Genomic DNA, 25430 nt, shown 5'->3' on the forward strand with positions numbered 1-25430 from the left:
AGGGATGCCCTCCTCTTATGCTCTTATGCCAGTTCTTTTTTGATACAAGTAATGTCTGTGTCCTCTGCATCTACAATATAACACATAACAAGCCTTGTACCAAAGATTGTGGCTGTATGGATGGAATGAAGAAGTCTGAGGATATTCACAGAATCAGAATTGCAGGGGTTAGAAGGGACCTCTGGAGATCATTGACTCCCTGCAAAGCAGGCTCCCTCCAGGATTATTTCTGATCTTCAGTGTTTATTTCTTTGGTGGAGATGTGACTCTACTTGAAAGAGAAAGAAATGTGGTTACCTGGGCTATGGTTACCATTGAGGAAGGAGGCAGTAGGGGAAGAGGTGGCCGTGAGTAGGGACCAGGAATGACAGTGCACACAGGTGGCATGATGCTTCCCAAGTCTCCCCTGTGCTCTTGGAATTCTGTGCCATCTGTAAAGCTAGGCTGCAGCCACATCCCATTATCTTCCCTTTAGTTTTAAAACTATCTGCTGGGTACAATTTGCTTTGCACAGGAGGTTAAGTATAAGTCATCACTTCCCAGCATACTTGTATTTCGACTAAATAAGGAAAACAGTCTGTGGAGACTCTAATAGAGTAGGACTGAAAGTTATGCATCCCAGTGCATAAGACATATACAACCTCTCTCATGCTAAAGCATTACATATGCTTTATGTTACAGAAGATTCTTTTCATATATTTAGATCACTTTCAAAAGCCTTATGGTGACCCCTGTATGGTGTGTGGGGACAAACGAGGACACATTTTAATAGTGAAATACACAGTGTCGCCTTTACTCATGGATCAGCAGCACACATTTTGGTGATTTTATCCAGTAGAATAATTTGTTACTTAATATATGCTTCCATTGACCCTGTAGAGAACTGTGAAGAGTTACCAGAATATCACTTCAGACATTTTTATGCATCAGTCTTGCTTGCTGTAAAGCAGCCAAGCATACTAATGGGATCACTTACTTACATAGCTTAGCCTTCTTGGTCTTCTTTGTGGCTTCCCTAGCTGCGTATGTACATGTGAGAAGTACACCTAGAACAAAAAAAAGTTGCAGGAAAAAGGTGGACTGCCAGCATCAGTCCCCACAAGCTCCTCTGCAAGGGATTTGCCAAGTTTTAATCAACTGGTTGAAAAAATGAAATAGGAATATTTAATGACAGAACTAAGTTTCTACTTGTTGGTTAACTTGTCCAGTCAAAATGTTATCTAAAGGGTATTCAAGAACAATAGATCACATGTTTATCTGTAGAATTCATTGTCAAAAGATGTAATTGAGTCTAAATAATCCAGGAAACAACAAAAAGGCCAGCTGTTTCCATGAGTGGTAGAAACTGCAATTGGTGTGACAGAGATACCAACAGATCAACATCTCTGTGCATTAAGTATTTAAGAAGTTGAGGAGAGAAAAAGACTATTAGGAGAAAGAAAAGAGGACACATTTATAACCAGTTTGCTTCAGCACCTTCTTGATAGGAGTTCTTGTAGAACTCAGAGGAAAAGAGGATGCTCACAGTATGAAATTAATAGCTCTTTTTCCTTTGTAGGGAATCTTTACATTACAGATATTTTCAGCCCTGGTGATACATCTGATGTAGACTGTGTCTAGCTATGGTCAGGCACTTAGAAATCTCCTCAAGTAATTAGTATTACATATTTCTCTGCAAAAGTCAGGAAACTTGGGTGACCCATTTTTTGCTTGTTTAATGCTTACTCCACCAGCAGCCACTGATCAGCCAGGACAGGGGAGAACAAGCCTACAAACTAATAATTGTAGCATATCAGCTGTACTTACCAAAGAAGGTTGCAATGACTGAGGCCTTCATTGTGACTGAAGCAAAGCAGATCACTAAGGAGCCCTGAAATGGAAAACAAGTATATCAGGTTACATTTAGAGGTGTTGTAGATGATATTGAAATGGTAAGGGAAGAGAGAGTGTGTAGCGTTCATCAAACTATCATAGTCCCAATGTCCTGTGCCCCTTTCTCTCTGCATCTCTGCAGAGCAGCAGAGATGACACCAGGGCTCTAGAACAACCAAGGACTCATTTTTTACTTCTGTCAAACTTTCTTTTACCTCATCAAAACTAAGGTTTCATTGGTTTCAAGGTTTATTTCTGAAGCCAGTGGAAGCAGAGGACATGACAGATATGGACATGCAGTTTTTCAGGTTAATTCACTAATTTTCTAGGGAATGCTCACAGATTTGCCCACTCAAGTGCATCCTGTAGCATCACAAATGTAAGAGGAATGTAAGTCAGCTCACTCTTGAAGCCAGTTGCACAAAATATCTTGCAATCATACCATCAATCACGAGACAAATTATTGGTTTCTTTTCCTTTACTGAGGATGCATGTGCAAGCCTGAGATTAAGAAGACATCAGCTCTTCTGAATGGCATTTTTCTCTAAGTCGGCTTATGTGGTTCCTAACTCCTGCCATCCCTGAATAGCTTGACCAGCCTACAAGACTACAAACTAATCACAGGTATCCTTCTAATCCTCCCATGTTGCTTTTCCTCTCTATAACATCCAGAGGATGTTATACGGAGGAATATTGGTTTGTCCATATGCTCTTTTTTTTCTTAGGATTAGAAAGAGTTACAAGCAGGCTGAATGGATTGTGCTTGAGCAGTCAATGGATAAAAATTTAGCAGGACAATGAATCCATAAAAGTATGTATTTTTACACTGCTATATTAATGAGTTATAGAGCTTGAAATGTGAAGCTTTTGATCTTGGATGAAGAATAATTCAGAAACACTATTTTAAACAAGGCATATTAAAAAATATATTGTGATGATTTCATCTTCCTTTTTATGTTGATTAATTCCTCACCTGTAGTAAAAAGTGTTCAATATTTGGTGGTAGTTGGAGAAATGCTAAGCTGGGTGCTCCTAATTAATGATCATTAAAATAAAGCAAAATGCCCGATACATATCAGAGTAAAAAGTCTGTGAGTAAGAAAATATTTGTGTGAATTAGAGGAAAAACATTAAGGTCAAAATTAAGTTGATGTTCAAAGAAATTGTTAACATGCTTACTGGCAAGATTTGCACTAAAGACAAAATTATCATGCTATCAAAGAAGAAAACACACAGGGTATTATATCTGAAAATGATCTCAAAAAAGTAATTTATCTGTCTCCTTGAAGATGAGTTGGTGCCAGATTCCACTCAGAGATTTGTGTACTCAGAGCAGGGCTTTGTCTGTCCCAGGAAGGAAAGTTAGGATGACAATACAAATATGGGACATAGGGAGAGAAATACACAATCTGCCTTCTTCATAGACAATATTTCCATATTTTTCAATTTAATGGCTCTTCTATTTTTTCGAGCAAGTCACATGATTTTTGAATGAGAATGATGAAAACAGTATGTTAGACTAAACTGGATTCAGGCAGCTATAGACCTTATAAATTATAAACATTTTTATACAGTCAACCTGCCTGTGAAAGACAGAAGTTGCACAACAAAGTTATCATATGGTTTTACTTATGAAGCATACAAGAAGTGTCCAATTCGCCTTATTTTCTTTGTTTTCTTCTGAAGTGAGATGTGCTTCATGTAGGTCTTGTATTGATATTCCCTTTTGCTTCCAGATCTTATTTTTGTTTTGAAGATTATTTGAACCTTATTGAACCTGTTTGAACCTTTGAACCTATATATGCGATATATACAGTATACAATATATAATATATAATATATATAACCCAGTCTAGTCTTTGAGAAATAACTGATTAGAGTCCTCCATTGAGGTTACCACAAATGTACCATCATGTGGCCATGTGAATTTCCACATTTTGTTCTGCCATTCTTTTCCTGACGACTCCCTACTACAGAAGTATACTTGGACAAAGCACCTGTCTTCCAGAGATGTGATTCAAGGGGCCACATGGATATGAAAGAAAATAATCCACATTGTAATTAACCTTACAAAAAACAAAATGAGAAATCTTATGTGTAAGAGAAGTGTTCCTGTTATGGCTCCATAGCCACGACCAATTCCACCCAAATCTTAGATGGTCAGCAAAACAGGGGAAAGAATAATTTATCCTCAACCTGGCATTTTATTCACTGAGCTGTGCTGCCTCTGGTGTAAATTGGATTTCACATACTTTTATTTTCTCAGCTCCGTGAAATTCCTGTCATACACACAAAATGGGGAAAAAAATGTTCTAATGCCCAGAGCCCTGTTTTTGCCTGATATGTCCTTTTGCTGTGGACCCTTTCACTCCCAGCGCTGAGATGCTAAGGTGCCTTTTGAATTTGTGTCTCATCAGTGAATGAAAACAATGGATGATCTGGATGATATTTTGTAAGCCCTGTTTCACGGGCATCTTCCATTGCTTTTCTGTGACTCTCTTCATGAGTGATAATGCCAGCTATGCTTAGCAGATTTCCATTAATTATTTGCAGGCAGCAAGTGACCATTTATCATTAAATCTTCTTTGTCTGAGTACATTTCCTCATCTGTATCCTCTCAGCTGCCATAACATGCATTACTCCTATACCAGGAAAGCAGTGTATATGCATTATATTAACACTGCTGAAATCCCAGTCAAATCAAGCACAAATGCAGCAAGAAGCATCTCCTTCAGTTTTTTCAAATATAAGTATTATCCCAACCTTTTGAAATCAGATTTCTACTTGAAAAACTGTTGACTCCTTTTAAGTCTGCCACAAATATTTGAAAAAGCTTGAATGCCTGGGAAACGATAGAATTAGCAAGCCATTCTTCCAGCACGTGAAGTAAGTCAGACTTTTACACAGATGGATGGCTTTTTATTGCTATAAATTGTCATTGTATGGAAAACTATACATTTGATGATGGAATTAAAGGTTTTAAGTCCTTGATTCTTGGTGTAAGACAATGCTGTCAGTCACATGTGCAAAAACAAATTCTTTGCTGCTGTCACGTGCTTTGTCTCTGCAGGCGTAAGCAGTTTATTTCCTGTAATCTCCTGTGCTGCAGAAATTAATTTCTGTACTCTCTTTGTACCCAATAGTGTGTGCTATTGTTCTCCTTCTCAAGGGGCTGTAATACAGCAGTGACACTGCTGCTGTTCAAAAAAAATAGAAGTGGACTTTGTTTGAAGGATATTCAGACAAGTAGCTTGGAGTTAACAGGGCTATCTTTAATCACTGTGGGTTGAGTTAAATATGTGCTCCTTACAGGAAAATGAAGTGGGCTTGGTGTTGGTGTGAGTACAATGGTTCAGATAAACAACAGCCTATCATCATCTTTTAGGGTAAAAGATTTGGGATTTTTAAGAATTCTTTTATTTATTTTTTTTATTTTTATTTTTATTATCTTTCACTCTTTCCTTGTTTCATGCTATTCCCTAGCTCACCACTATAACAGCTGTGTGTTTTGGTGAAAATTAGCTAAATGGGCTAATACCTACAATTTGTTTCCCCTCCTCTCTTCCCAGAGGGAAATAACAAGATGGTCTACAGTGGTCCTCCCCACTGTGGGTGATCAAACCCTCATAGCAGGGTGGTGTTTGCTCCTGTTCCTGCTTGGTGTTTAGGCCTTTTGTTACAGAGATGGGAGCAAGCTCTTGGACACCACTCTGTTGCCTGAAGATGTGCTGTTATCCCCCATGTTGTTACATGGAGGTAAGTGTTGGCTCTGTTTTACAAATTAATTCGGCTGACTGGCTTGTAGCTATGTATCTGGGATTGTATGAGCTGTGAAGGTGCCAAAGCAGCCTTGCTACAGCTGTGTGGCTGGGACATTCACATGGGAAGGAGGACGCAGTGTCCTGGGACCTTCCCTCACCCAGAGGCTCTGCTTCTGCTCTGCTCCCAGAAAAGCAAGCAGGCAAGCACCATGATAGGCTCCTTCTCACTTGCTGTCTTTTTGATCCCATATTTCTAGTATGGCTGGTTGTGCAGAGTCCTGCTTTATAGCAGTGAATGGAAATATCCCATTATTTCATGCTCTGAAGCCTGATGCCAGGGATGAACTGGGTGACAGAAAACTGCTGTTACCCAGTACCCACTGGGTTGCTGTAGTCAGATGTCCCAGTGCTATCGAAGTTGCACTCTGGACACACAAATTCTTTTTTGTTCTTTTTTTTTTTTCTTTCACAGACACTTCAAGAAATGTTTATGTGCAGATTTTCAAGAAGAATTTAGTATGAAATAGCCCCAGTCAGGCAGGTATAATGAAAAGATGCTACACCCAGCAATTTACAGCTAAATAAAAGCACCCAAGCAGCCCTGTGCTACTCATTTTATATTCACGCACAGATCTGAAATTAAACCAGGGCTGAGGTAACAGTAATGAATGCTTTCTCTGCTTTCCACAGTGCTCTTTCAGAAGAAGGTAATTTATTTAAAACTATAGTGTGATTTAACTTGCCAGACCTTTCTCAGGGCCTAAATAAAACTGATTATACTTTCTCATCTGTCTCATAGAGGTAACCACCAATTACACTGGTCTGTCCTGTCCCTCTCAGCACAGGAAGAAATACACTTAGGATATATCACCCACTCACAGAGAAAGCGTAACTTAGAATATCCAGACAACTATTTCTATGATGGTCATTACACTGTGCTTCCCTGCTTTCTGCTAAATCATCATATGTTACTTTTATTTTCATTTGGATGCACAGCTTTCCTGGTTCACTGGAAACTGCTGTTACATGCAACCTGTGAATCCCTGTCCAGACAAGTACCTTTGTCTGTCTGTCTGTCTGTCTCTCACAGCTCTTCTGTCTCATGTATGTGCCCCCATTTCTCCTAGGCTTGAGCCCTTCTCCCTCTGTGCACTGGAACTTGCTCACTGTTGGAGGCAACCTCCTTCCCTTTCGTAATGTAATGACTTCTGCTTAACACCAGCCAGGGCCCAGGCGGATTCCTTGCACTGCTGTGTTCTGAAGAAACTGAGAGCAAAGGGGTGATGGAAGGGAAATGGAAAAATCTGCAATCCAGTAGGACCTGGAGCCTGTGCTAGGTACAAAGTGCAAGATTCATGGCTACAGTTCCTTTGCCCTTGTAAAACACAGTTTTCTATTAGCAAAACACTTGGTTCTAAAAAGTCAAAGGGACATTTTAAAGGGCAGTACATGGTTTCTCAGGTTGGATGCACAGTTAAAAAAAAACACTGAATAACTGTGCTGTTGTGCTGCCTGCAAAGCAGGAATTATTGCAGTGTGTCAGAATTCCCCTGAAGGTACATATTTGACCTAAAAGCGAAGAATTTGTGAGAAAGGCACTGAAGAAACTGCGCATCACTCTGGGGATGGCTTTTGAAATTTCTGTGGCATGTTCAGACAAAACTTAACATCTTTTTATAAGGTAAAAACTTAGAAGCAGAAATTTAGAGAAACGTTAGTATGTTTATGCTCTTCTTATTAAAGGTAGATGTATCCCTTTGCTACAAAGGTGAGTTATATGTCTATGCTGAAAGCAAAATTGATCCTTAAGCATGCTGATGAATTTATATCCCATCTTACAGAAGTAGAATGGAAGCTGTATTAGTTCAGTCAGTACAACTATCACTGCCTCATGCCAAAGCCATGGACTACCTGGATAATGATTCACAAAACATATGCAACTAAAAAAACTACCTGGAGTTAATCTTGGCATGTAGCACCGGTTTTAAAAAAAGCAGTCAGTTGTTGGACTGAATTGATTGATGGTGACTTGATTAAGGAAATCAAAATATCTTCAGGAAATTGGGAAGTGTCAGGATAGCTGCAAAAAGCATTTTGGAAAGTTAAGCTGCTTCTGTGCTGGTAACCGCCCCAGGCCATGCCCTGCAGGCATGGATCATCTCTCTTGACACCCCTTCCATAGGCATGGGATATAAAGGGGCCACTGGCATGCTCAGAGGAGGTGCATGAACTGCTGAGAAAGCCAGATGCAAAAGGATTGTTGGTGGATCTCCTGCAGATCCTGTCCTCCAGATCTGGGCTATAAGCAGCTCCACAAGCAGGTCCACAGGTCACTTGCTAGCTTGTGCTTTCTTACTCTCCTCACAGAGGATGGCAAAAGTTAGTCTTTAGTCATTGAGCTGAGTCTGTAGATACTTCTGTGGACAAGTTGCATGTATTTCACCTGCTCTACAGGGAGATCTTAAGACTTGAATGTCTGACCCCTCTCCTACTCAAGGGCTTATGATGCAAGGCTGCAGTGCCAGTAGAGCCTTACTCCTTGCACTGCAGCAGGCAGACCTTCTCAGCAAGTTGTCATTGCCACTTTGGTTTTCCTTCTGGCAGTCTCAGTTGTATTCATCTCTCTGGTGTCAGGCTCACCTGTAGTCCAGCAGGCATGTTCAATCTGAGGACTATCACTAGACATGGACAAGGAGCCAGTGGAAAACTGTACTCCTCTGAATATTGTTTCCAGTTTTAATGGCTCAAGAAGACATCTTGAGATTCCAGGCTGCTTTTGGGATAAAAGTGAACTACAGGTTTGCATGAGCACTAGAATTATAAATTAGGATGTTATGGGTAGTGCTGGATCTCTGTAAAGGTGCTGCTGGTCAAAGAATTGACATCTATATGGCAACTGTTGAGTCACAGCCTGAACTACTGATTGAAACACTGGGGAAAGGACCAAGTCAGCCCAGAGAGCACAGGTGAAGGTAGTTCAGCTGTGTGACCAGAAGGGGTGAAACCCAGCTGCACCTCTCTAAGACCCCATTTAAGGGCTGACTGCATGTGCAGTAGGATCTTTGATTGTAGATCTCTCCCTTGTAGAGCTTTTCCTGTGAGCCTAGATCTTCAGAGACAGGTGAGTCCTTTTTCTTCGTAACACCTTTCTACTATGCTAGTCCCATTGTCATTACACCTCCTGTATCACCATTCTGCCACATTGATCTTTCTGACTGTTACAACTACAGACAGGTAAAGCTGTGAAGCCTCATGATATGCATATTGGAAAACTGTGGCAGATGGCGGGCATAGGGTCTTTAGCATACTGGTCATATAGGCAGTGTTATGTGGTTTTGCTGCTAAAACTGTATCCCCTAATGTATGAGTGGCCTGGAGGCACTTGAAGAGCTAAAGAAGGTGGTGGCAGGGAGCGATGCCTTCAGAGTCTCTCATGGATGCTATAACAGTGGAGGTGCAGCCAAAACTGTTAAGTACTTCTCAGGACCAGGTTGATATTGACTTACCAGTTTTGCCAAATATAAGGTTTTAAAACCTGCAGTTTCACCATAGAGATGAATCTCGGGATTCTGCTTTTGAGAATCCAAGATGAAGTAGGAAAAGTCTACTTATTGCACAAACTAGGAACAATCTGACAATCACACAGCAGGAAGTTGTAGTTTATGACCAAAACTCTGTTTGAAAACCAGAACAATGCCTGTATATCTCAATATTACTTAATAGATTTCCATGCTTAGGAAGTTTGTTCTGATCTTTGACTTGAAGAACTTGTATGAGTTTTTATTTCTAGTTATTGCTTAACTTATGTATTTCTTTTGATGCATAAATTTTACCAATGAGAATAGAAGATGTGGACTACAGAAGCCTGAGGTTCTATAACCAAAATTACCTTATTTTGAGAGGCAGTTTGGTAGACAGACTGTCACCAAAGCAGGGTGAAAGAAAACCTGTCTGACCTGGGCATACTTAAAGAAAATAGAAGGTGTCTACATTTGTTCCTGGTAGATTCATGGGTGCATGTTTGATACCTATATTAGACCTTGCAAATTGTTCTTGCAAGGTCACATATTCCAGTGCAAGTACTCTAAACATTTCCCTCTCTCATTTGGATGCTCTTCTCCTTCTCCCTCTCTATTCTCCTCTCCAAGCAGCCTCTCTTCCTACTCCGCATCCAAATACTTTTTCCATCAAGCCCAAGAGAACAAAACACTGGTGTGCAGGAGGTGCATTATCAAGGTGGTGAGCGAGATGGGCTTCCATCATCCTCAGCTGGCTGACAACAATGCCTACTGCTACCAGAGTCACAGAGCTGATCCTTTGCATCACTCAGATTCTCCAGAGGTGGCTAAGGCCAGGGCATACAGCACTGCTGCCAGCTTTCCTCTGTGTCTCATTCTTGTTCTAGTAGCTCCAGGGTAAGTTATGTGTTTGGTGCAAATAGAAAGAATTAAATAGAAAGCCTTAAAGGAGCCTGGCAGAGAGATCGAGAATTACAGATGTGGTCACATTCAAACTTTCCTGTAAACAAGTGGTCTTGGAGAGGCAAAAATTTCCACAGTTTTACGTACAAGCCTGGAGGCACTGGAAATCCCCTGTCCATCCTGGTGGGGACATTAAAGGATTACAAGGAGCTACACAACGATCATTCAGAATTCTTCCAGAAAATTTGGCACATGTCAAACTGTCGTTTGGCAATTGAGTTTTTCATAGGGAACCAGCTGCCAACTGAGAGACTCTTGGCTGCTGTGTTACATGCGTTACATTTACAAGCCTATTTTATAAGGTGGCAAGCCAAAATACAGTTTGCAAATATTGTTGGCATCTTTAGAACTTTTTCTAGTATCTGTAGGATGTCCTATAGAATGAGATACATTCTGGATGTATAGGTGAACATCTTCAGCTCTGGAGATGAAGCAGAGGTAGGATCAGCTTAACAGATACCAGAAAGCCAGGTAAGTGATGACAGTAAGATCTGGCAGGTTAAGAACTGTTTAAACAATTTGAATGAAGTAAAAATGTTTATGAATGCTCTTCTGCATTCAGAGGTGTTTCCAATTTGGGGGATGAGCTATAGATTTGAGTACAAATTGTCTTCAAAAGCAAAGTGGCAATGCAGGCAGTGTTATAGGTTTAACTGACATACAGCTCCAATTTAAAATGCAGGTTCTGACTCATTGGGAAATATTAATTCTGCCCAACACTTTCTGGCTTTTCCCAGGGCTCATCTGCTGGAAAAAATAGTGCAGTCATGTCCCTCTGCAAGGGAGAGCAGAGGTGCTAGCTCAGAGGAAGGTGGCAAAAAGTTGAGGATGAGAGGGCTATGGAGAGGGGGAATGGTGGCTGTACTGTTCTGCTGGCAAGGCACGCTGCAGAGGATGTGGGAGCAGCCCTCAAACACCGCAAACACTGCAGCTGCTCCAGGGCACAGAGCTTGGAGCTAAATGTTTGCAGGGACCTGAGCCAGCACTCAGGTAGCTGAACCACGAGTGCTATGCTGTCCTGACTACCCACTTCTGATTCATCCCACTGTCTGCAAGAGTCAGACATATCCATGTGGGCTGCAGTCACTGCTGGCTAGTATAGCTATCCCCGTAGATGCCTTAGGAGCCTATGCCACATCTGGTCACCCCAACACATCTGTGGGCCACAGTACTGGAGAAAATCTCATCTGTCATACACAGTCTTGTGTTAGCTGCAACAAGCCCCTTCACTCCTCACTTTTTGTTGCAGTTTGCTCTACAGGGCATTTCAGGGGGTCAGTTTCACTGCTCCCTCCCGTAGCACTTGCAGCCACACGTGCAGCCTCTGTGGGCTGGGAGCTAAAAAGGTTCACCCGCATGATGCAGACAGTCACGAGCCAGACAGTTTTTAATTTACTGATGTAGATACAGCCTAAACAGCTACAGCTTTTCTGGTCACTTCTGCACCGCTTGTGCTGCTTCTGTAGCATTCACGGAAGTTTTCTATGTGTGAAGTGTGCAATAAATAAACGAGCTAGGATGCAAAAGAATGACATCTGCTCTGAGACTGTTGGAGAGGCTCTTTTACAGGCAAATGAACCACCAATTTGTAGTAAGACATTGTTTTCTAAACATAGAATAAAAACTGTTATCTTGCTTGGCTGGTCATTAGAAAAGAGATAATTATAGTCTCAGTGTGACAATCGGCTCCAAACAGTGATTGCATTGTTCCACTCCCCAGCTGAATCCCAGCACAGGCAACCAAGGCCAGCAGCTCTGGGAACAACAGGGCTCCTTGTGCATGAGCGAGTTCAAAAAAGTGCCTGAAGTGCTTAAGTAGGTGTTAAGCACCTATCTCTCCCTATCTCTTCCTATGACTCTTGGCCTGAAAAACTGCTCAAGGGGGGCAAGGTGAAGAAAAAAAAAAAAAAAAGCCTCCAACTTTAGTTCTGCCTTTGTTTCTATTTTGTTCTGTATTTCTACTTTCTAAAGCAAAACAATGAGCCCTGTATGATGGATAGGCTTTCAGAAAGAAGGGCATGCTTAATGTTCAGTGTTCAGTTTCTGAATTCTTGAATGGTGGACCCAGAGTTTCAAGAGGCCACAGTGTCTCCCTGGGCTACTTGTCCAGAAAGCAACCTACTGCAATGGAACAACCTGTGCCTCACTGATCTGGCACCTGCCCATCCCTCTGTACAGACATTTAATAACTGTATGCTAGAGCATTTTCTCTGCATTTAGCCACAAGGCACTGGGGCAGGAGTACAACAATAGATGTTGGGTTAGCATGCTGAGCTACTAGGCACTATTTTCTTTCTAGAGCTGTATTTGAAGCTCTGAGGTGAAAAGGAAATAGGTAAAATTTTTCCAGATAGGCAAGTTACAATCAAGTCTTTGATGTCACTGTTACATAAACTTCAGTGTTGTTTTCTGTTTTGTTTTATAGAGTTTTCTAAAATCAATGGCCAGAAATAATAATTCCTGAAGTAATTAGTTTTTCCCATCTTCTGTGCTTGTGCTGTCTCAAGCAGACCTCCTTTAGAAGTACTCATTTTAATCAAGTTTGACCCCAGGGAGCATAAAAATTAATTTCCTACTACTTTTGTGAGAGTAAGTAGCTGGGTGAAGGGGTGAGTACCTTATTAATACCCCCACTAAAGGAGAGGCTTCACTAGGATCCCATTATTGGGCATTAGAGAACCAACATATAGCCCCTTTCTTGGATCCCAGGTATGAGGAAACCTGGTTTCCTTGGCATTGTTGCTTATAAAACCACTTGGTTCAACAAGCAGTTGTAAGCCTTGTGCATGAACACTGCCAAGGAACAAAGTGTTGAACAGAAAATAGTGAGCATGTAAAGAACTTCCTGCCTTAGGCAGAAGCACAATGCAGTATTCAATTCTATAGGTAAGACAGGTTCTCTTTTAGTTATTCATTAAATATTTTGTTTATCTTGAATAACTGAAACACGGGAAGGTTTGTTTGTTTGTTTGTTTGTCAGCCCAGCAACTTAAAGCAATAGAAAAATATGGAAGACAAGTAAGTTGGTTTGTAATAAGATACTGATTCAGTATTCAGAAAGAAATGTGCATGTGCAATGCTGTTACTTTTCCTTGAGCTCTGTTTGTGTTTCCTAAAGAGTCTGGTCATCACTTCAGCTCAAGTGATGACCTGAGTAAAGACCAAAGGACATGGTACTACAGATACAGAAAAAGATAGCCAGTCTTTGATCATAGTAAAACACAAGGTGTTTTTAACTTTAGCATGCATACAGTAGAACACATTATTAGCATACACAACTCCATTGCTGTTCTCAGTCAAATAGATATTGTAAGCCATCTAAACTGAACTAAACTTTTCTTTGTGTATTTTTTCTTGATTTTGGTCTTCTGTTTAAATTTTAGAGATGCATGTTAAGAGGGATCTACCTCTTCAACCTGTAGCTCCTGTTTTGCTCGGGGTATAGCATAGTTCACATAAACTCCAGGAACAAAATATTGAGTAGGGTTGAAAGTTTGCTTGGGGCATTTGGTTCATGTTTGTACTAGTCTGACAGAAATCACATTTTGAAGAGACTTATCAGGTCTCTAATCTCTCTTAGAGAGCTGAATGGCTATGGCAGGCTTGACAATGCTATTCATTTTTGGACCCACAGAAGCAAAGTAAGCACTCAACACAAAAGGATATGTAGAGTCTAGGCTACTGTACCGCTTATACGTCTGAATCTATCCAACTAGCAAGTGAGTTCACACAGTATAAGTACACATCACTAGAATAACATAATTTTCCATTTGGTGTCTTGGAGATCAGTGTCTTCAGAGACCTGTAGTGCTAATTAACACAACACATACCTTCCCATTGACTAAAGAGGTGAAGAAAAAGTCTTGAAAGCAAAATCACTTTAAAAATTAGGAACAGGTCACATTGCCTATTGCACGCTATTTGAACAACAGCCATATATGTGCCTATTGGTGTGTGACTAATATATACTATGCTTTATGAAGCAGTTAAGCCCTTGCTATTCAGGCAGTGAGTATATGTGTTCACTTTAACAGCAGGGGTTTAATGCTTTTATGAATGCTTAATGAAATAAAAATATAGTACAGTTTCATTTTACATCTATGTCTTCATCTTCCTGGATCTTTTATCCTATGCACACAGCTGGAAGGTTAAACAAAAAAATTATATGCCTAAAGTTTCTTAGCAGTGAAAATATTTAACTATCATCAACACATACGCACAAAAACCCAATTCCCTCTGTCCCCAGAAAACGAATATAGCAGAGAAATGACATCAGAATTACCTTGCTTGAGGTGTGCAACTTTTTATTCCTTTTCTCCACACAGTATGAAAGTGCTTTTTTTCCCCAGTTTTTCTGTACCACAAACTCCAGCCAACATTATTCTAAAGAATCAGAGGCAGGCGGCGAAGGGAGGCCTGGACACCTTTTCTCTTTCAAAGAGGAGCTAATCAAACATTCCCATCGAGCTCCCAGCTCTGTGAAAGGCACGTTGCCCTCCCTCCCTCCTCCCTCTGCTCCTCTCTCCCTCTGTCTCTCCCTCCAGCATACACAGACCTACAGAGCTCCTTACAGTGATTTAGCAGCTGAATTAGGCGGTCCTGTTTTAAATATATGTTCCCTCCCACATGTTTTTGGTAGGGATTTCTATGCTCCTTTTGCAGCAGCCTGTCAGATGCGTCAGGTTTTTCTCTTTTGGAAAGAGAAGCTTTATTTGCCTGATATTCTGCTTCAACTTTTTTCATTTCCCCATGCAGTTCAGCACTGTATTAAGAAGACTATATCTAGCAGCCTGGAATAAATTCAACAGCTCTAGAGATCATATGTACCAGATTGCTTAAGTAAGAGTCAGATTTAAAGAGATCAATACCTTCTGAAAAGACAGACTGATGCTTTTACTCTTATTTATGGCATCTTATTCTGTAAACAGCCACCCTGGAGTTGGAGTATTAGTAACAGTAAATCTGTGAGTCTGACTGCAGTGAAGCAGAAGTATGAAATAAGCATTAGCATGGACTCCTTTCTGATCAGTTTGGGTGCAGAAGTTTAACAAAAGGTTCTGAGAGGCTTCTAAACCAGCAGTCATTTAGTGCAATGGTACACAAAATGACTGTTTAGTGTAATGATACACAAAATGACTATTTTTCTTAAGTATCTGTATATGGACCTCCTAAATTTGTCATGTAACTTTAAGAGGAAAGTTTTATTGAGACTTTCAAGCTCACAGCATTCTCAGTGTTACCACAGAAGGGGATATCATACCCTAGGATGCAGGAATGCAATGTGTAATTTGCAATTCCAGCTAAGTATTCAGAAGTTCGTAGGTAACCCATATAAGTGAACATAAACAGTTTTATCTAAGATCATAATTAGTGAAAATTCACATACAAAAATCAAGAATACAGAAGATGGAGCTCAAAAGACGCATTGAAGAGATATGTAGTTCTTGGCTTCTTCTGATGTAGCAGTCCTGTAAAAACATTTGGCTTCAGTGAAAGCATTTAACATTTGTTTGTGATTCTCCTGTCCAGTACTTACAGAAACTGTAAGATAGCTCAGCATTCCAATAAACAGTACAGCAACAGAGGTTTATCTAGAAGTTCCAACTGTTTTACTAACTTATCATTAATCATTTGATTCTCTCAGTTATGCTCTTAAAACAGAAATCTAGCTTGCCATGGTAATTCCTCATGAGGCAGAAAAAAGTGTTCTGACAAAAAGCTTGTCCTGATAGGAAATCTACCAGCAGACCTACCCAGAAAATCTACTAAAACAAAACAAAAAAACTCCAAAACAAAACCCAGCAAAGTCTTGCTAACTCAAGACTTTCAGAATATCATCATCAGCTTTTTCATAATGAGTTGTGAGGTTCATTTATTCAAATAATGCTAGGCAACACGATTGAGACCTTAGGAATTTTAGAGGTCGTGAAAGCCAGATATCCAAATACTGGAGTTTTACAGCTAAGTGGCTGTGCTATTTTCCAGCACTTCTGGATGAAGTGATAATCTCTTACCTACAGATGTTGCTAGAAATATTCTCAAGTGTTTGTACACATAGCTTCACTGGTATTTAGCCACTTATTTTCCACTTAAGAAGATTATTTTCAGAAATCCATAAGCATGTGTAGCCTATGTAGCTCCACAGTAGTAGGTCAGTAGTTACCTAAGAAATTACATCAAGTAATGAGAACCAAAGAAATATGATGATGAGAGTGCTGATGAGCAAGGACCTGGCAAACCAAGACCTAGCCAGGCAGAAAAAGGCTCAGGTTGTGCTGGCAGAGCACAGAAATAATCAGACTGGTACCGTACTATGGAAGAATGAGAAGAAGTGGATGAGTGGGATGTATATGCAAAAAGTTCTCCTGAGGTTCTCATTCTGGTATTTGTATTAGCTTGTTACGGGCTGTGGACATAAGCAAGCTGAATATGGTCAATAAGGTGTTGAAGCAACGATTACTGTGTCTACATGGTAGGTCATATTCCATCTCTGCTGCAATTAGGGGGTTGCAGTCTGTACTTCACCCACCTGAGCTATGCTCAAGGCTTGGGATCAAGGGTGCTGCTGTTGCGCAGGTACATTTTTATGTTACCATGAGAGCTAACTGTGCATCCTGGAAATGAGGATTTTGTGAACCGTAGAGCAGAAAGACTGAGTGGGCAGAAAAAGTAAAAGCTCCCTAAGTTTGTCACTATTGACCCTCTCATTGTCACGTGTAATGAAGAGCTGAAGAGTATCAAAACAAAATGCTGCAGTGGCCATTGGCCGTCTCTCTTTATCACAGTGTTTCCCAGCACTGCCGTCTGTGCTCTTTCCTGTCAGAACTCACTCCCAGCCACCCAAGAGCTGGCGACACAATGTGAGGGAGCAAGAGGTGAACCCTGCTGTGTGGTCCCACTTTGGTGCAGGGATTTGCGCAGGAAAGGATCTGCTCATGAAAGAGGTGAGTGTGCAGTCAGAAAGCCACTAGTTTGAAGACAATGGCTGTTGAACACTATTGTCTAAGGGGTGGAAAAATGCTTGGTGTCAGTGTGCTTGTGCCTCCCACCATCAGTTCTAATCAGAGGACTTCATTTGAGTTTTCTGTTAACTGGTCATACTGTTTGCGGTGGTAGCTATGAAGTTTTGCCTATACTGTGGGTTTTTTTGTTTGTTCAGTTAAGGATTTTGGGTGCTGTAATCTTTTTACCGCATGACATACACAGTTATACAGAAATATATATATGCATACATACCTAATAAGTAAGGTTGAGGCATATCACAGCCTCACTCCCTCACAGCAGTAGCTCAGCTATTCAATTCAGTGAAACATTTTACCAAAATCACTGCTTTATTCTTTTCAAGCAGTCAGCACTGATACGTGGGGTGGCTTTGTTTTCACTGTAATATGAAGCTTGAAGGCAAAGGATGGGAGATCTCTGATCCTAGGGCTACTAGGGGGTTAACATTGTTTGGTTTTAGCTGCTTAAAGCACTTACATCTAAATTGACCTCAGGTAAATAAAATAACCAGTGTCCTGGAAGGCTTATATAAAGTACACTGATGTGTTTGTCTTGTGCTTGAGAAAGGTACGAAGGCTGAATTATGTATACTGGAGCTACTGCCAACATCAGAAACTTTAAATAATTAGAGCAACTGAGTAGCTCACATCTGTTTTTTCTTTTTATGAATGGAAAGACATCATGGAACAAGTGAATGCACAATGTTGGCTTGCCTGGTTTAAATGGATGGCGACCAAACTCATACAGTGTAAATTTGCCTCAGTGGGTGTTTCTCAGTGAAGATGGCAATGGTTATCTTTCCTGAGACTTTAAAGAAACTGGATTCCATCAGTAAGCCGCAGGCTCCAAGTTCATTTGTACAATCCACAATGAAGTTGGAGACAGGAGATGCCTAAATTAGCCTTTTCAGGTATGACAGATGTTGTATTATTATGAGAATTTTCAAGTCCCCCACTCTGGGTCCCCTCCAGCAATCAGTGTGAAAATCTGCCTGGGACTTCGCTGTTCTGATGGGACAAGCTCAGAAACTGAGATTCACAGCAGTAAATGCGAAACAGATTCTAATATGATACTGATGCCTGAATGACTTGAGCCTCTCTTGAGTGGTAAAGCACTGCACAGGTTGCCCAGAAGAAATGTGAACTTCCCATCTGTGGAATCTTGGTGTTCAAGTCCAAGTTGGATGTGGTTCTGGGCAGCCTGGAGTAGTGGAAGGTGTCTCTGTCCCTGGCAGAGTGCTGGATCCATACAGCCTTTAAGGTATCTCCCAGTCTAAATCATTCTGTGATTCAAGGACTGTTAACCATTTTTGGAAATTTTTTATCTCATCCACCTCTACAGTAAGCAAAATAATCAAAAGACAAAAAATAAACTCAGGCCTGGACAGAAAATATTATGAGATGCTTGAGCAACTCAGAAATTAGTATTATCTTTAAAGAATGTTTGTATGCTTTGAGAGAGATCTAATATGTAGTGCATTAGTTATTGGTAAGCAGAAAATAATGGGACCAGGATGTCAGCTGGGTTTTCTTGTAGATCTTAGGCTGTAGCAGAAAAAAAACAATGCAATATTGCTTTCCTTTAATTATCTCAAGATCTGTCTCTGGAAGAGTAAAAGGAAAACAGACAGAAGATCCACTTATAATTGGGATGCAATAGAGAGTCACCAGTGCATCAAGAAATCTTCATTATTTAACCATGCTGACAAATCTATCCTTATCCCTACTTTCAATCCCCCATATTGCCAGATTTATACCAGAGGCTGCCACAAATGCCTTATTAAAACTTGGCTGTTGTGAGCAGTGGGTGCCAGGGCTGGAACAGCACCCAGCACGTCTGGGGTCAGCAAATTCCCTGTGAAGCTGTACAAGAGGAGTTTGCAGACATAATAGCCTTTGAATCTGAAGGGTTGCAGCCAACTTTAAATGTTGTTGTGGTATGGAGGGTTTCTGTAATGTTTGCATCTCACCAGCCTGCTATCAGAAAGCAAACAGTCACTACAATGGAATCCCATTTAAAGGATCAGTTTTTCTGGCAGCGCTTCCAGTTATAGCAAACAAAAATGCATGGTAGCTGAACAGAACAGGTTTGCAAGAAGCCAAGCATATGGATTTTGTTCATCTCGAATCCAGTGTAGGTGGGGATTGAGTCTTCCCAGAATAAGTGGGATGTATTCTATAGCAGTACAACCTCATATAAAAACTGATTCAGTGGCATAAAGATCCTGGAATAAAGAGTAAAGTCATCTGTTTAGGAGAGCACTCTTTGTTAGTGAGAGGTTTCAGCTGAATTCAGTGCTGGACCCTGCAGGTGAGGATGACAGCTCTCTAAATACAAATGGCTTTTTCAGCATGCTTTCCCTATCCAAGTGTTTTCAGTGTGAGCCACGTGATGTCATTGGCACTGTTAATTCAGTTTGCCAAGAATACCAGGTCTCACTCTGGATCCTGGTGCCCCTAACCTTGGCAGTAAAGCTCAACCATTCACTGCAGATTGGGCCTGGAAAATGTAAAACCTGTAACAGTCTTCTATCTGTTCTTCCTGACTGTTTTCCCGATGTGTTTTCTGTTTACGCACTGTAGGGCATCAGGTGTCAGTGCAAGTAGGTGCAGCCAGTAAAAGCCACTTCACAGTAGAAAGCTCATGGCTGCCTCCCAGAACCTGAATGCATCCCCTCTGTGGTGCCCTTATCCTTGTCTTCTCCAGCTTTGGCTCTCGGCACTGAAGACTATTCAAAATGCAGGTTTTTTTCTGGAGGCAGCATGCAGAAATCATACTGCTGCTCTGGCACGCCGAAGTGTTCAAACATGCAGCAGGGCCAGAACTGCCAGTGTGTTTAATGGGTAGATTAATGTATTTGCTTTGCTTATATGCATCTTTCAAAATGGGTATTTGCCAGAGTTCATGAAAAGCCCCTCTGCATGCAGCCCCTGTGCAAAGGCTCAGCATGTAGGGGCTGAAATCACTGTTACTAGTTTTGTGGCTGTTCAGTTCCTTCCAGGGTCTCCCTGCCTCAGAAGACTGCTGGACTGGTGGAGGTCCATTTGCCTTCTAGAAGACAGAATTTCCAGAAGGAACTCATCTGGTGGATGGGGGCATTGGTTGGTAAGTCCACGTTCCTGAGTGGGAAGGTAGAGGGAGATCAGCCTGGGGAGCTCCCTCACCTTTTGTATGGTGCTGCATCCATATAAACCTCTTACTGTGTGGATCCAGGTGCTGGCAACACCTTCCTTGAGGAATGGTATGCGTTATGGAGACAGACTGTCTTGTGTTTCAGCAAGGTGGAACTCAGCTGGGAAGGAGACAGCTTACGGGGTCCTGGGGACTGGGGGAGAAGGCAAAGGCAGAGGAGAAGTGGGAGGGGTATGGAGCAGGGGGAGGATTCTGGAGGATTAGAGCCCCAAAGGGTCCGTGTGACATGGATACAAGGAGGGTTTGGAGGGATGAAAGAGCTACCCTCAGCATGTGGACTCTATGGACTGGCAGAAACACTTGCATTTGCCTTCCCTTCTTCCCTTCCCTGCCCCACCTCTCTCAGCTGAAGCAGGGTGGGAGAGATGGTGTTATGGTTCTTCTGCTAAGGTTCTCATTGCCTCAGTAAATATTGAAGATCTGGACTACTGTTGGTCACTGAAACACATTCAGATTTTTTTGGTGGGGTGTTTGAACCAGCCTGACACTGGAAATGCTGTTTGTTGTCCACCCAGGGCAGGGCTGAAGGCAGGAAAATTAGACTTCTTCCCTGTGCTCTGGGTATTTGCTGCTAAGTGTTTATTCCAATACATGTGCAAACAGGTCAGGTCTGGGGAGTGCAGGCTCAATACGGAGGAAGAACCTCTGTGACTCTTTTTGCTGCTCTTTTGCATACCACTGATATTTTTCTGCCTGTACAGACACAATTCCTTATTCCTTGCTTCCTAAGGACCAAGGTGATAGAAATATTTGCTACCCAGCATGAATGTGAAGTGAGCACTGTTCATGCCCCAACAGCTGGTCTCCTTCAGCACGCGGTCTCAGTCAGCTGCTCAGTACATTAGCACAGTGTTCATGAACAACCTCCCTTTTTCTACCATTTATCTAAGCACCAAGTTGCTTGGGGCATTTCCAGCCCTATAGAGCAACGGGGTGTGCCACAAGGGACAAAAGATATAAACATGAATTTCCACAGTGCCAGCCTGCATCTGTGCTTTCTGTAAGTCTGTAATTTCTCATGATTCTTTTAAAGTTAAAAAAGCAGAAAACAGACAGTATGCATAAATATCACTCCATGCTGTAGCAATTCAGTTAATTATAAACTCGGTGATGTAGAAATAGAATGGCAAAGAAGAGTCATGTCTCTTTCTTCAATGATGCCTTAAAGGCTGCAGAAGGATTCAATGCAATTTTAAATCCTTTGAAATCAAGCCTTGAGAAGAAAGGATGCTGTCTTGTTGTATTTAAAAAGAAAAAAAGTGAACTTTAAAATCTTATTAGGAAAAGAAATCTCTGAATAAGCTCTGTCCTCTGTTCCCTGCTTCCATTACCACAACTATATAGTATAAGGTAAGCTGTGTGTTTTGATCCTCAAATTAAGTAAATTATGTCTAATAAATTGCTGTGTCCCAAGCATAGTTAAGCTGGCAATACTATGTGCACTCTTTTAATTGCCAGCATCAAATCTCCATGAGAACTGCAAAAGAAAAACCTCCACATTTCTGAGAATTCTAATATTTTGGTGTTCTTTATATTATGAAAAATACTGTCAGCTCTTTCAAGCTTCAATAACTGACACTTCTCACCTTAAGTTCTCAAGGCCCTTTGCAAAGAAAGGCAAACAATGAAAGAATGTGAAAAATGCTTTTGGGAGAGAGAAAATTACACTCCTTTCAAAATACCCGAAGGAAAGAAAGGTAAGTGGCATCTACAGAGAGAAATCTGAGAAGCACAGTGCTCACAGAACAGAGCTTGGAAATGGTGTTTGAATGACAGAAGATGCAGATGAGCACAGATACCTACAGAAAACCCTGGAACCTGTTTCTCAGGGCTCTTTCCACTCAAAGCAGGTGGACATAACAGAGAGGTTACTGCCCACAGCTGTTCGCTGCCAGCCCACCTGCCAGCCCCAGCTGGCCTGATCCATCCATACCATAATAGGGCCAGCCCCAGATGGAGCTTGTGGAACAGGGTCTTGGTTTCTTTTCATTGATGAGGGCTCATCTGCATCAAGATGACTCAGAAGGTGATGTTGAAACATGGTGGTTTCTGTCTGAAAAGGTAGGAATTGGCGTGGAAGTTTATTATTATTTTAAATCTATAAATGAAAAAGAATCATAGACAGGTTCATGGGGTTTCATTGCCTCGTGAGAGGTTTGTGTGTGATTTTTATGTATTCTTGAGAGAACTGGGGCACTGCAAATATGTGCTGCAGAGGGGAAGGAAGGTGCTCGGGACTCAGCAAAAGGAGGATGATTCATGTTGCTCTTTGATATTATCCTACATGCTCAGATCTGTGCTTGGAGCACAGCTTGCAAAATGCTGGTAGGAGGGCCAGAGAAGGGTCAGAGGAAAGGAGGGTGGATGAGGCATCTGTTGCCTTTGTTTTGCTGAGTGTGTCCAGATCCTAGTTCAGCTTCTGCACTTTCTCCCACCAGCCGAGAAGTACAAAGCTGGTTTAAAATATCTGTTGTGAACTTACTGTAGGCTGTTATGTTCTGGTAATGGTTTCTATGAGTCTATTCCCATCAAGTGAAAAAGTAGTTATGATCAGTGAGAGATGTGGATTGCGTGTTGCGCTTGTCTAATGTAGTTGTGGTGGGAACACGAAAGTCAATCCTGATTTGGGCTATTGTAAGAGAAGGAGGCATGTGGCCTGTGGAGATCTGTGCAATGTTATGTTCCTCTCCTCGGTGAGCTAATAAAGGACAAAACCAAGCTGTGTCAGCTGTGATGTTAAATATTATGCGCTATCCTATGTTACAGCTCACTGAGCGCTTTGGCTGTTTGCTTTGGTTCAGTGGGGTGGGTAGAGCTGCTGCTGATGGTGTGCTAACAGCCCAAATGAGTTGTAAATACTCACTGTTGAGGCCACTGGTGCATCGTGCAATGGGTCTGTATTCAGCCCCAGCCGTGTTTGCTGAATGCCCCTTTCAGTGCCTCCTCTATACGTGGGGCTTTATGCCATTGAGCCATCTTTGCTGTGGATTGGGATGATCTGCGTTTTTACTCTGCATTGATACTTACAGAGATTTCGGCATAAAGGAATTTGGATGCCAAAATCTTTGTCTCCTTTGTGCCACTGTATGGGAAAGTCTGTGAAGAAACCCGTGACTGCTGATAATTTCCATCCAGCCATTTTTGGCCATTTAAGCAGATTTTGAGTTTAGGGGGTGACTATTACATCTTTAAGATTCTGCTGCTCTAAAGTGGATTTCTGTGCCTTACATAAAACTCATGCTTCATAGACCAGTCTAGACTGAGGTAAAATAGATAAATCCAATCTTTTATAAAATTCAGGAAATTTAAGAGTGTTCCTGGCCCCACTGATAGAGCTTCGGGGTACTTTGCCAGAGCACACTTGGCATCAAACAGAGCTTGCAATGGCAATTTGAGAATACATATGCTGTTCTCAAATATAAATGCAACATCAACTGATGACAACACTCCTTCTCTGGAAGAGAATGAATAAAGTATCTGTAAGATAAGTAGATCAATTTCCAATTACTATGGAGGCGGAGCAGTTTGACAAACTGTATTTAGTTATGGGAAGTTTTTAGTCAGCTCCCAGATAACTTAGTTTCGCACACCTGAGGTTAGGCTTCCTAAAGGTGATAAAGTCAAAGGAATTAAAATTAGGTTGATGTTTGAGGGATGCCAGAATTGAAAGTCAACAGACAAATGAACTTCAAAAGGAAACTGAGTACTGCCCTCTGCACACGTGGTTATTGCATTGTCACATTAGCTTTTCTACAAGGATGGTACGTGTACACAACACCTAAACAAGAGCTGTTCTGCAGAAAATGGGTGGTCAGGAGGTCCATGAAATTAATAGCACCTAGAACTGAGGACAGTGATGCTAGTTTTCAGATCTCTCTCTCTCCCCCTCTCTCTTTTTTTCTTCTTACACGTTTTTGAAGTGGTGTCTTTGGTACCAGTTTTATTTATAGGAAACTGTGACAGTGCAAGTGAATCTCCAGGTGGAGAGTTGCTATGAAGAAGTTTCTAGGAACTAGTGATTCTTAGGCTAGTATTTCAGATGAGGTTTTCAGCATCATCGTCTCTACCATCAACTGACATATAGAGTAGAAATAAACAGGTTTTATCAAAAGGGCTTCCTGAGAACACATCAGTGGGTTGGCAGACATGGTGTATTTGTGTTTCATGAGCTTCTGTGCCACACTGTTGGAAAGTATCATAGGATCACTAAGGTTGGAAAAGACCGCTAAGATCGTCTAGTCCAGCCATCAATCCATATTTACCATTCCCAATAACTATGTCCCTCAGTGCCACAACTGCACATTTCCTGATCAGATCCAGGGATGGTGACTCTACCACCTCTGTGGGCAGCCTGTTCCAATGCCTCTGGAGAAGAAATTCATCCTAATATCCAACTTGATCCTCTCCTGGTGCAATCTGAGGCCATTACCTCCCATCCTCCAGCTGTTACCAAGGAGAAGAGACTGATTCTTATCTCACTACAGCTTCTTTTCAGTCAGGAGTAAAGCGTGGTAAGGCTTCCTGTGAGTCTCCTCTTCTCCAGACTAAACAATCCCCAAACCTCTTGCTGTGACCAAAGAGTAGGACCCAGCACTTTGTCTTGTTGAACCTGGTCATGTTTTAAAGCTGCGGTGACTGTGAACATTGCAGCAGTACTGTTATGCAGGGATAGGGGGATTTGCCCCTGGATTTGCAAAGGATAATGTTTGTGATGGCTCTTTCTGAGTGAAAGCTGGGGTGGTGGGGTTTGCTACAGTCACATGGCTTAATCACAAGGTTTTACACAGTAAGGGTCAGTACTTTGGTAGTGGTTTAAGGAATGTGGGCTGGAGCCCTGAATTTTCATCATTGCACGGGGGCAGAGGAATTAGCGCTCTTTCTCCCTCTCTCTCAGTGACATTTAGGGATTTCTTGAGCTGAATACCATTACTGAACACAACATTTCAGATGAATAGACCTACACAGATAGTGCACTGCTCCAACATGGATAACTGCTAACGCTCCTCAATCTCCCCTTTCCCGCCCCCCTCAGCCTAAGCACAAACACTCATTTCAGAGCCAAAGATGCACTCTTCAATCACTTCTGACATTTCTTTGTTGCTGCCTAATGAAGGCTGGTTGA

The 25430-nt window shown here is 41.5% G+C and overlaps 2 protein-coding genes across 6 annotated transcripts in view; one reads left to right on the forward strand and one right to left on the reverse strand.

The window, feature by feature from the left end:
- VIT (vitrin) overlaps positions 1–14644 on the reverse strand; it is a 42266-nt gene extending 27622 nt beyond the window's left edge. For both annotated transcript variants that reach the window (XM_015857582.3, XM_015857581.3), the window contains exons 1-3: positions 14397–14644; positions 1807–1870; positions 981–1046 (exon numbers count right to left, since the gene is read on the reverse strand). In XM_015857582.3, coding sequence (XP_015713068.2) covers positions 981–1046; positions 1807–1837 — 97 coding nt within the window. In that variant the 5' untranslated portion in view covers positions 1838–1870; positions 14397–14644. The remainder of the gene's footprint in view (positions 1–980; positions 1047–1806; positions 1871–14396) is intronic.
- The window catches only part of LOC107311311 (uncharacterized), a 31273-nt gene continuing 11290 nt past the window's right edge, over positions 5448–25430 (forward strand). For 2 of the 4 annotated variants that reach the window (XM_085543279.1, XM_085543278.1), the window contains exons 1-3: positions 5448–5628; positions 16938–17058; positions 20108–20221. In XM_085543279.1, coding sequence (XP_085399405.1) covers positions 5557–5628; positions 16938–17058; positions 20108–20221 — 307 coding nt within the window. In that variant the 5' untranslated portion in view covers positions 5448–5556. Of the gene's footprint in view, positions 5629–16937; positions 17059–20107; positions 20222–21899; positions 22006–22128; positions 22370–25430 lie in introns of those variants that run through there. The other 2 variants (XR_001553985.3, XR_014944703.1) reach the window with 2 other exon arrangements.

This window comes from Coturnix japonica, chromosome 3 (genome assembly GCF_054131305.1).
Source record: "Coturnix japonica strain WE chromosome 3, WE-NBRP24, whole genome shotgun sequence".
NCBI lineage: Eukaryota > Metazoa > Chordata > Aves > Galliformes > Phasianidae > Coturnix > Coturnix japonica.